General features: G+C 35.0%; 1 protein-coding gene across 1 annotated transcript in view; it reads right to left on the bottom strand.

Annotated features, from left to right (window-relative positions):
* LRMDA (leucine rich melanocyte differentiation associated) overlaps positions 1-13194 on the bottom strand; it is a 668732-nt gene that overhangs the window by 286044 nt on the left and 369494 nt on the right. Inside the window, 1 exon segment of the mRNA XM_080597575.1 lies at positions 5026-5156. Within this exon segment, the coding sequence (XP_080453701.1) occupies positions 5026-5156 (131 nt within the window).

Below are 13194 nucleotides of genomic sequence, written 5' to 3'. Positions count from 1 at the left end.
CACAGAGTTAAGGAAACCAGGTCATGACTTCAAACAACCATCTTCCAGAACAGAAGGCATGATGTTAGAGGTTCACATAGCCTCTACGCAAACTTGGCACTAGTTGGTGATGGCCAAGTAATTCTTCAAATCATTCAGAAATTCAGACCCCTCCAAATACTTTAACCTCTTCTGCTCTAAGTCAATATAGCAATCTGCATGAATTAGAAAAATCTCCATACACATAACAATAATTATAGATATGCTTTGACTTATTGCATTAGTATGGACAAATTTAGGTATTCTGCACTTCAATTTATCTAGCTGGAAAAAAAAAAATATATCACATTATAACAGCCCTTGCTCCTAAATCCTTAAAATGGCTAACCGAAGTTGGAATTTGTGCAGCTATCTGATGTCTATTAAATGTACTGTCTATTAAATGTTCCAGGTACTGTAGAAATCACAAGGCCTTATGTAAACAGTGAAGTAGTAGAGATTCATAGATTATACAGATATACAGAAATGCCCTAAATATCCCATGACTACATAAAATGAATATCACAGTGCCACAAACTGAAATCCCTCCTTCTAAAAGGGAGCCTCATTAATAAGTTCAATGACAACTGACCAAGCACATTAGCGTTAGTTTCATTGACAAGTGAGGACTTCTGGTCTCCTACTGCTTCTTGAATATGTATTTATATTACCATACATTCAATAACCAGACTATTTAAAATAAATGAGGTTTTGTCTCAAAATTATATATATATATATTTAAAATAGCAAGAAAGCTGGAAACTCTATAAGAGGACTCAACATTTCACAGAATCAAATGGAATGGGAATAGCTGATTTAGCTTGAAAAGCTAATCCATACAAAATGCTTGCACTTCCTTTCTTACTGTTATATCTTAAGAGGACTTCATAAGGTTATCACCATTTGCTCCCCCTGCCAAAGATAGCGTATCTAGTATATGTGCTTTTAAGCTAATTTAAAATAAACTCGGGCATTTGTTTCCACTTGCCCTTGTTTCCATGTCAACAGCACTTAATGAATGCATCATTCCAGGAAATGTCAATAAGGAGGAAAGAAGAATGAACAAGCACTGAAAACTTCACACACGGCATACATCCTTCACAATCATATCGCTTTAATGAAAATAGGTGAGGTCACCTGCAGCTTTAGCAACTCCTATGTAATACGTTCTGACCCAGATGATTTTTCACAGTTCAGTAACATCATGTTTGAAGTTTTCACTGCAAACAATACACCCAAAGGACTGACCAAGTGTGGGTACAAGAGAAGCAACCAGCAATTACTGTGTTGACTTCTGTTACTTTGATCTCCAGGTCACGACCTTTGCTTTCACGCAATCTTCAAAGTAGAGATTGTAGAATAGGTTATTTTAGAACGTGCACTGTTTTGCAAGCTATTTTTTTCTGTGTGTTTGTTGCTTCCTGTTTAAGGCAAAAGCTTTTTACATCTTTCCTATCACCATTAAATTTTAGTTATTTGGCTTTTAATTCCAGCAATAAGGAGCAGTTTCTGAAATTTTCCCTTGCCCTCACCCCCAGATAACCTTTTACAAAATGTCATCTCTCAAAAAAAAATAAAATAAAATAAAAAAATAAAAAGTAAGGACTAATAGTGCAATATTTTCTTACAAAAAAGAAACTGTAGCCATTTTTATAATGATGAAGAAAACATGACTTTTTAAAATGAAACATACAAGTTCACTATAAAAATAGCGCTGAATGAAACTTTCCATTTTCATTTTCCTCTCCAAGCAAAAGTTTCAAGGGTAAGTACAGAAAAGTCATCAGCTTGTTCTCCTACAGATTTGGAAGTAAGGAGAAATAATAACGAGACATTTGAGGGGAAAAGAAAGAAATAAATAAACACAAACACTTTACAGTTTCTCTTCTATTCTTTTTCAAAAAAAAATAACCCACTCAAATGTTACCATGTTTCTTAGAAAAAAATAACCTTTTTGAAAAAAGTGACAACAAAGGTTTTGGATAAAAACCTATTTGTAATGAAAGAAATAGTCAAAAGCTTTAGCATTGACCTTCTCATAGAAATGGTACACCCATGGATTACCTGAGAATCTAGATCTTTACACCTTGACAAAAAAAAGTTTTACACATTATCCAACTAATTTTAATAAACTTATTATTTTTAAAAACGTGTAATATTCCTTTTTATCTCTGTTGCTAACATCACAGCAAATTAATAGACAAAGTTTTTTAAGAAGTTGATCTAGTGCAATTTTTTACGGATGAGATTTTGGGGGTTTTGCAGATCTTTTCAGTTTGCAGGAATGCAAATATTAAATAAAGCTTTGATTTCTAGCACCTTTCTCTTTCTGGTTGAGGAATTAAATAGCCTGAACTCCAATTGAACTCAGTAGGAATGAAATTAAAGCTCAATGAAAAATGAAGCTGTGGTTCCAATGGTCACTGTGAAATTTTGCAAAAAGTTCCTGTTCAGAACAAAACAAAAACAGTCAAAGTTTTTGGTAAAGTAAAATGTTTATGTTATATGGGTTCACTGAAATGCACTGTTTTGATGCTTCCTATGTGAGAAATTTTCTCTAAAAAGTCTCTAAAAACTAAAAATCTAATGGAAAAAATATTATTTCAAACCCTTAAAAAAAAATCAAAATTATTTCAAATGTTTGCTGGTAAGATTTGAAGCAATGCATTTTTTAAAATAGAAATATTTTCAAATCCAGACAGCTTGTTGCTGCTAATTCTAGAGATAAACTTGTAAACTCTAGGGAAGGAAGAAAAAATTCCGTGTCTTTAAGATGCTTTAGAACATGTATTCAAAACTGAATAGCTAGTACAGTCCTTCTAATCAATTCCACCGTTATTCCTGAATAGCGATAGGTGAATATATTCCAGTGAAGACAAACATATATATATATAACCACACACACACACACATTATTTTTATTTTGTTGGTTTTGAATGTAATGCTGTCTGGCAAACATTTTATATAACATAAGAAAGTTATAGAAAAGTATCAGGAAGCTTTCATTACAGCAACAGAACCATAAATCATTCAACTAATTAGAAGTCCATCCTTCTTTCTTGAAAGAGCTTTAATTATCCCAAGTTTATATGGAAAAAAATACCTTTTTTTTTTTTTTTTTTTTTTTAAATTGAGGGGAAAGAACCTGGAAGCAATGTTGCAGTTTCCACCAGTGCATAAATAGAATCACTTCATGGTTTTGACACAGTGGTTTGCCATGAAGTGACCTAAAACTACCTTGACCTCCCTGAAATCAACATTTTGCACTGAAATGAAACAACAGACATGCTTGTTTTGATGTATGGCTGTGTGACATATTATAAATATTACATCACATAACCACAGAGGATGTCAATCAATAACGAATTTTTTCAGACAGCACTAAATGAACCATGGGTTCTTGCCTCTGAATGGCTCCTTTAACATACTACTTTCGCTTAAATGATTAATAGGAGACATATTGTCAGAAAACATACTTAAAGTGAAAAACAGTAAACTGTAGAAATATCATTCATTTTTTAAGCAATTCTCCAGTGCAAATGTCACATAAATTTACATAGAGACAACACTGTTAGACTCCTCTAAGCTGGATAGTAGGCATACCTTCTACTGGGAAAATATTTTTTAAAATATTTTCAATGGGAAAATATTTTATTAAATCTCAGCTGGTCTACTCGTTTAAAACTAAAATACTACAGCTGTGCTAGACTCAAAAGTTGAATTGTTAGGAGGTGAAAATCTTTAGCCTAACAACAACCAAGAAATCCTTCTGAAAAGTCTGGAACGAAGGAAAAAAATGTATCCACACCCAGAAAAGCTGTGTTGCTGTTTCAGTCTACAGCATTTATGAGCAATAAAGAGCTGCATCCAATTCATGCAACTTCCCAATAAACCTGCTCTTAGTCTCCTCCACTTCGTGCTGTTTCATACTAACTCCCACAGAATAGTTTGGATTATGTGAAGATATTTTCAGAGTTTTATTTTATATCTGAATTATTTATATCTGAATATTGCAAGTGATCTGCTAACAAGAACTAAGCTTGGTCTCTCAGTCTCTGTAAGGTTGTCAGCACACTGACCACCAGCGCTGCTTGGCTCTGACTTGCCTCACAGAGACCCATTTTCAACTGATTTGAAAAATGCAAATACACAGAGACTGAAATCTTGTATCAGATGTGACCAAGGAAAGGGATTTTTTTTTAAATGATCAGTGTCTCACTTGCCTAAAGGTTATAGCTATGAAAAATTGTCACTTCAGGAGACATACCATAAGCTTTGGACCTATACTCAGAGTCATCATCAGTCACAAGTATTTTTATTTATTTTTTTTTAAATAACCCTTGTAATTTTTAACATTGCAGTTGGACAGGTAGTATTTTATCAGGCTTCCATGTTAATTTCCAGATGACCTTTTGTGTAATCTAGCTGATTAAAACTGCATTATAGAGATAGCTTTCTTTTTCTGATTTGATTTTAAACACTGACTGCTCTCAGTTAAGAACCACAATACATAAGGAGTCTTTTCTTCTGTGTTCTTTAACAGTATCTTGATAACTATAATAGAAGAAATGCATCACCATAATCAAACGTTAGCAGTAGCAATATAACTGGCTAAAAGTCACTACTCTCTATAGTGACTTTTTTTTTTTATTTTTAACTGCCACCCTTAGTGTATGTAACTGTTGCCTTGCCTTGGCCTTAAAGAGGAGAGGTGATAGGTAAACACATATGAGCACCCACATTCGAGAGAGCCTCTGAACACCTGCTCAATTCAAACGTGCTGTACCACACTGAAATATTTCTTGAAATAGGGCTCCTGAGAGTGATCACATTGAAATGGGTTTACTGAAATTCATAGGTGTTTCACAGCAGTACATGGCAGAGTGCTTTCAAAATAGAGTAAGTGATACTTGCTTGGGACTACAAGTTGGGTTTAGTTCAGTATTTCTTCATTTTTAAGAAGCAAAACTGACATACCATATTATATTTACAAGCGAAAACACTAACCTGTACCTCTGGTAGTCATCTTCATCCTTTTCTTTGCAGACCAGTTCATTGGGGCAGGCCACATTTCCAAGCAAGCTGAGGTACTGTAGTGAGGGCACAACTTCAGCCAAATGATCCAAAAGGCTTTCTAATTCTGTTATGTGTCAAAGGTTGTGGGTTAAGGATTCAATGACATTAATGAAAAAAGCATTTAGAGTTGCATCACTGCTGATTTAAACATACATTTCAATAAATGACAATCAAATTTAGTATGGCATTCAGGAAAATGTCACATTAATTGTTCCAAGGGCAAACAGGGATAAACTTCAGTCAGTTTTTTGGCATGGAATGAAAGAATTTGGCTGTTTTGTCATTCTTTTCTCCTCCTTTCTTTCCTAGGTGGTTCGCTACAAAACATTAAAACTTTGACAAAATGATGGATGCTGTGTGGTAAAATGGCTAGCAATTGCTGGAGCCATGAAACTTTTCCAGCATGGAAACAAACAGTTTCACAGCACATTCATCACTAATATATTCAGTCCACTGGAAAATGAGGTTAAAAAAAAAAAGTCAAACCACAACAACCCACTTTCACTCTCAGAATATAAATGCTTTGAGTACCACGGTAACACATTTGTAATTACTCAATTAGTATATGTGAATAAATGATTCTCTAAGTGCAACTTGAAGACTTAACTGTTATAAAACATGTATTTTACACATGAAGCTTTGAAGTCCCATAAAGTATTAGACTATTCATTAAAATAGCCTTATATTTTGGTATTATGAGGTGTTTCAACTGAAGTGTATTCCTCAGAACATAAACAATGATGACACACCTTCAATATTGTGAAATACATTAAACAAACAACCAAAGATTAATCATTTAACCACTGCAATATTGGTAATCACAGCTTAGGTTTCAACTATTTGCACTTTATTGATTAAACAAACAAAACAAGTTATTTTGTTAAAGTGTAATGTTATAGTCTCTGAGAGACTCTTACTACACATTTGTTTTCTTCCATTTATACGCAAAGGAAAAGTCATGGTTCTCAGAAAATATGCCATATGTATGCTTGTATACGGTTTTCAGTGTTTAAAGCCTGAGTGGCTTAGACAATAGTAATAATTATTCAAGCCATTAAAGGTATTTCATTGTTCTGTTTTTTATCCACTCCTGCTGCTACAAACCACAACTGTTGTTTCAGATCTTCAGTTCACCTGTGTTGCTATTATTTATACTTGATTTATGTGTTTCTCTTATCTTTGCTTTTTTTTAGCTGATGGAATTTATTTCTTCACCTCAATATCTTAAGGGCAACAGAAGCAATACAGAATGGAAAGCTCAGCTTCATTGGTAAAAATGTTGTCTTCCTTTTGTTAGCCTGAAATTTCATTTTATTTCCAAATATATAAGAACATGCTGACAATTACTAATTTTATTATATTAAAATCAGTATATCTATACTCATGGTTAATATTTTGTCCCATAAGGTCTGAGGAAATCATACTAAAATATTTTGCATGAGCAAGAAAAATTGGGTTTGGAATTAGTTCTATGAATGGCCACAATATGGAATGCTATACTCTATCAAGCAATCAACTAGGTCCCAACTAGAAAAAATGTCTTGCAGCAACATACAGTATAACTCTTCTTTGTTAGCCAGGATGAAGACACCACCAAAATTTTCAGCCTTTCACTTCTGGACCTTTATATAAACTTTTAACATTAAGTATTTTCATAGCTCTTTCAGGAAGTATGTGGCTGTGATGGGAAGGTCACAAATTCTTTTTTCACACAGGTTCAAGTGAGAGGCTTTCTAAAAATTTCCAAGGACTGTTAGAGAAGTCCTTGAATCTGGCACCCTCCCTCAGCCAGGAGAAACACTTAATTTCTTGCAGGACTTTAAATTGCACAAAGGTTCCCTGAGAGAAATAGTTTATTACTAAAAAAGTCAGTTATTTCCATAATGTTAATCACTCACAGAGTTAACTGTTGCAAGGTTTAGATCCCATCTGCCCTACTGAGCGGACACAAGACCACCACCACCAACTTTTTGCTTCTTTTATGGAGTAAAAATATATACTTATTACTTGTCAATTCAGTAGAATTTTTATGGGGTAGAATTTTTTCTCCCCAGTAATTGGTGAAGGTTTATCATGACGGATGTATTCTAACTCTCATTTAACCACACAGACTTACAGGCAAATACCAAAACATATCTGTATATGTACTATAGAAGAAAAGCATCAACTTAGATTTGCAAAGTATAAGATTAAACATCAAAGTTCCTATTGAAATCAAAAGGGAGACATACCATGCTCACTAAGGCTCTTGGGTAACTAACAGTAGTTGATAACCTGCATCTCAAACATCTAAATCTCCCCAAAGTTGGAAAGTAGTGTCTAGGTTTTAATATTTCACATCCAAACCGTAAGCATGGATTTTTGATGCAGAAACTCTCCCACAAAAATTCTCTCAAGGAAAGATGACCAGGAAACACACACAGGCCTCTTACCACACAGTTCTGTGTGAGACTCTCCCAGATCTTTTCTGTGTTATCATTTATGCATTTCCATCTACTAAAATAGATGGATATTCAGCATCCTAGCATTATTTCAATTTTAGCTGCAATAGAAGCAGAAACATGACAAACCCCAAGATCAGACAATCACCCGGGATACAGAAGGTCACTAATTCACATAAAAGTTGAAGCTTTGCAGACTTGGGCAGCCTAAAAATCACAGGAGAATAATAATACTTGAAAACCAACCAACCTGTGACTTATGATAGTCAACTTGTAATGCCAGAATTGGCCATCATATCACAACTAAAATAACCGTACTCAAGTTCATTAATTAAAACTTGTGTTCTGTAGGACAAACTCTTTTTCTATTCCTCTAAAACAATAATAAAAAAGTAATTGAAAGGAGTTACAGAATGTTTTTTCCAATGAGCCCCATCCACCTGCCATCATGGTTATCCTCCACAAAGCAGGTAGGAAGAAAGGATATCCTGTTCAAATTCTCATTAGCATTTCTCAGAGATGCTAAGTCATGGTGCACTTCTGGTGTACTGTTTGGTTAATTACCATATCATATACTTATTTTAAAACAAAATAGTGGAACTACACCAATGGAATCCCAAAGTGTTAAGTTTTTCTAAGAAATGCTAGGAAAATACAGAGGAAGAAAATCAAAAGCAATTTTGAAGTTTTATTCCCAGTTTCCTTTCCATGGTTGCAGCCTAAAGAGTGCCATCTTGGTGCAACCAGAGCCAAAGGGCTGCAAAATCCTCCTGTGCTAAGACCAATTTCAGCTCTGTTCTCTCCAAAAAGGAAAGCCATGATTAAATCCATGCACAGTGCGAAGGAAACATTATTTATTTATTTAAAGCTCAATGACAGCAAATTTTTTCTGAACTGATTTTTTCCTGACAGAGGTATCACTGGTCACCAGATGAATACGTTACAGTGATGAAAATACTTATACGTAGTCCCTATCATCTGAAAATTGTTTTAAATTGTCACTGTTATGACAATTAAAATGCCATGGTGTACCAATCCATCTCCTTATTCAACAGTGTTATCATTACCAATTTATTAACACTTTTCTTTCTAGGGGATGTTTTATTATTACAAAAGTCAGTTAAACTCTAAGTTTTTTGTTTTTTGTTTTTTTTTTAAACTCTCCAAACCTTTAACTAATAAGCTAAAACATTAATTCCTAGCAATGATACAACAACAGTCCCCTCCAAAAGCACAACCTGATCTCCATGAACAATTAACAGAAACATACTAGATGTATTTTAAAATTTCATCCTCATTAAAAGATAATGAGTTCTTGCACCACTTCCAGTTTTAAATTAGGGAAACATTTACAAGAACTGGGTATCTCTCATATGCATATTAACTTCTTAAAGCTTCTTAATTATGTTGCATGTATGCATACCAACACACTTGTATATTTATAGTAGACTGTTCACAGCATACCTATGCACAAGCACACGCAACTGGTTACCATATCCTTTTTTAAGAAAATCAAACGCAACACTACATGTTAAAACAATATCAATGTCATTACTTGGAAAATGCTGTACTACAGTCGGCAGTCCAATTAACCTGCTGAGCAAAATTTATCCTAGAAATATGCATGTTGGACTTTGCTACTTTCTTTGTCCATCTCATACCTATTATGATAGGTTTTGAGGTTCTCAAGAAGGCAAAAAAAAAAAAGGTAACCAAAAGCCTGGCAAATGACATATCTCCCTTCTCTAAAACTAACGTGGTTTGTAGCAGTCTTGCTGCTCCAAGTGTTCAGGACTGATGCTGAACATCCCCAAACTCCATACTGTTTTCTCTCTTACCAATATGTTTGGTTCATAAATTGCTTTTTCAGCGGTTATGAACTGCTGGTAAAACCTACACAGAAACACAACATCTGATAACAGTTTCTAAATGAAATTATTCTACATAACTGCATAAAAATGCTATGCTAATGTAACTGTCCAAATAAACTAACCTATATATATTTCATCTCTCACCACTCAGGGTTTTTTGTTTGTTTGCTTTTGTTTTGTTTTTAATACAGTTTGAAGTCTGGAAAGGAAACTGGAATTTCTTTCTGTAACCTTTTCCTCTGCCAGCAGTTCTTTTTACCAGTCACACTCAAATTGACTTTATGAGAAAAGTAACCATTCTTTCTCTCTCTCTCTCTCTCTCTCTCAGTGCTTTCCAAGTTGTACTGCCATTTGCTTTCAAAAAACTTGTATTCATCTTCTCAATTTTTTGGCCATCCTGCTTTCCCAAAACAGTTGAGAAAGGGCATTCATGACCTTCTGAAATTACAGTTTTTGGAAGTTCTTGGAAGCAATGGGACAAAACAAGGAGCAATCACCTTTATATTCAAAATATTCACAAAATGTTTGCCTAGAGAATATCAGAAACATTACACAGAATTCTAGACCACCACACAGAAAGACACAAAGCTGCCACTCAAAAGTCTTCTGTCAACCAACGATGTCATGCAGATGCCGTAGTCAACATAGCATTAAAACAGCTGGATAGCACTTTTACCAGAGTCATAAATGAGTAAGGTACCTGTATTTATTCACATTTGAAACATTTGCTTCAATTAAATTTATCACAAACATGATGTAGCAATCACAAGCGATTCCCCAGGCAAATAGCCTTGAAGCAGAAGTTACCAGTTCTCCTCTGAATGCAGTATGAAAAGATCTTTGCCACCTGAACGCTTTTCCATTAGAATGTGCTAGGTCTTCAGGGTTGGATAACCACAGAAATAGCTTGCAATATGCAAGTATACATCTTCCCCTTCTCTGTGTGCAATAGGATGTCACACACAGTCATTTGTATGCCACATTCTGGTCTGAACCCTGTCTGATGGGGAGATAAGGCCTTGAGATAGGGCCTTGTTCACTCACGTTAAAACCACAATGCTCAAGAGAGAAAACGTGCAGCACAGGTGGTAATTAAGTCCATATATCTTGTGGTGAGCTTGCTACATGCTGAATAAATACTGTCTACTGGAGTAGCATTAGCTTTCTCTGCATAGCTGAACTTTCCAGTGATTTTAAGGGTCTCTCAGAAAGCCCAGGGCTCCCAGGTTGCAGATTTTAAGATGTTTTTAATGTTGTTAGGCATTTAATTGGAGGTATTTGGATAATGCCCTCAATAATATGCTTTAACTTTTGTTTAGCCCTGAAGTGGTCAAGCAGTTAAAGCTTTGAGGGTCCCTTCCAACTGAGCTATTCTAGTCTATTCAAAGATGAGGAGAAGGAAATGTGCTTCTATTTCTGCAATCAAATTACATTTCTGGTGCTCTAGAGCAGTCCGTCCTGAAAACGGATATCCTTTCTTTCTAAGATTTTTTTTTTGACACTATTCCTTCCACTTGTTGCTCAAGGTTCCCAAGACAACACAGACAATGAAGAATAAAGCAGCAGCTCACCATTTATAAAAATTCTGACAACTGCAGTCAAACTGGTCCAAATGACCACTGTAGAAGAGGAGAAGGAATTGCCTGGACTGAAGACCACCTCTCTTTTTCATTGATGTTTAGCATTAGGCATTCACGTTACTTACTTGTTGCTTCAGGTACATTTCATTCTAGAAGAAAGGTGGGGTTTAGTGTGGTTAAGAGAAGGAGAAAAAAGGCTCCAAATTCAAGTAAATTCAAAATATGTTACAGCATTCATTTAGGGTTTTGGTTCATCAGGTACTGTGGCTGTCTAACGAGCCACATTCAGATTTAACCAAATCTGTCACTTGGAGAGTTCTCAGAACTATATGCAGGAATAATGCTCTAATATTTCAGCTTAGATTTTTGTTTAGTAGTGATAGGGATCTGTGAATAATAGAAGATATATTATGTCTTTAATGTATTCACTCAATCTAAACATCAAGTCCTCAGCACTTAACATAATGAGATTCTAGTTAAAGACTGGGACTTCTAGGTCTTCAAGCACTTCAGAACAATGTGGGAACAAGCACACTGGCAAAATAAATGACAATCTACAGCTTGGGGTTAGACATTATGATAAGAACTCCATGAAGACAGATTGTACTACAGGTATGTACTGGTACATTCTTTAGCTGAGGTACTCAATCCATGCTTTTTTCAAAGACTCAAGAACACATAACCCCTAGATCTGAACCACACTGATAGCTCCCCTTGTCATAAGTAATGCATATACCATTATTGGGCATTATGCCCAGCTCTGTATTTCCCACTCTGTGGTGTGAAATATTTTGGTTTTCCTCTAAATCATTCCAAAACTAGACTTGGATTCAATGTTTGCATTCTACATCTACATTCAACATCTTTATTCTTTAATGTTAAATGAATGACCAGCTTACTGGACTAAGCAAAGAAAGCGAGCTTTTACCTGAGAATCTCAGACCTGTTTTGTGTCAGTCCTGTCTCTTTTGAAATGAGGAAGTGAGCACCAATTAATTTTCAGCAGAGAGGTGATATTTTTCAAAATATATTTAAAAAATTACCATTGCTGCTCCTTTGGGTAGCTTTAACAAATATTAAAAGGATTGAAACATCCAAGGAAATTTGAACATCTACACTATAAAGTGTAGATCCCATTGTAAGAACAGCCACTATCAGCACAGTGAACAGCCATGAAACCCACTGCTACAACCACTGCCATAACACACACACCTCAGAATAAACCTATGCGGAGGTTTCCTCTGCAACTCTTAGTACCTAGTGAATACAGTTAAAAGAAGTGAGATTTCATGTTGTAAGTATAGGCAACTGCAGTTGTGAGTCCCCCTCCAAACCCAGCTTCCTAACAACCACCCATCTTAGTCTGTGCTGCTTTCTGCCATCCATTGTGCCTGACAGAGGAACTAAGACGACAGGTTTCCCAAAGTAAATCATACTATACACATTAGTGACATGTAAACCAAAAACTGCACAACGTTGGTAACAAACCTTTATGTATTCCACCTATATATTAGTCTGCATTTTAAAATATTTTTGAACAGATTTCACACTATACGAAACTTCAGGTATCACACTAGGAAACTTTTTTAAACTGTAATTTTTAAATCAGCTTCTTCCACTTACAGGAGAAAAACTGGTAGTGGACTACCTGTAGCTGAAATACAAAACCAGTATTTAAAGACAAAAAATAGTGGAGGATTCTAAGTATTTTTGTGATTTCGAGATAAGCTTTCATATTTGTACAGTGTATCCAGACAATATACGTACAGCACCATACAATGTGTGAGCCATGTTAAAGGAGCAGAAAGCTCTTATCAGAACTATCTGGATCAAAACAAAACCACAATAAAAGGAGAGAAAGAGCAAACAGAGTACAGTAGTATTAAGAGATCCCCAGGAAAGCTCTCACATGAGACTGAAAGTTTGCATGTTATTCTAGTTTTCACATGGATCAATTTCGCTTTTTATTTGTATGTCTCTTTCTGTCTCTCCATATGCATATATTTATGTACACTTGGTAATATTACACCAATTCCAGTGTTGTTTCCGATCTGTATTCTTCACTCATTTGTGTCCCTTCTGTAATGCCACTGTCATATATTAAGTGATCTTTCCTGTAATGTATTTCATTTATTTCTATTAAATGTAGATTTGAACATTTAAAAAAAAATTCTCTAAAGAAATGATTCCTTAAAAAGAAGTGATCCA

The sequence above is a fragment of the Anser brachyrhynchus genome (assembly GCF_964034855.1).
Source record: "Anser brachyrhynchus genome assembly, chromosome: 6".
In the NCBI taxonomy this organism is placed as follows: Eukaryota; Metazoa; Chordata; class Aves; order Anseriformes; family Anatidae; genus Anser; species Anser brachyrhynchus.
This window is presented reverse-complemented; position numbering and strand designations above follow the sequence as displayed.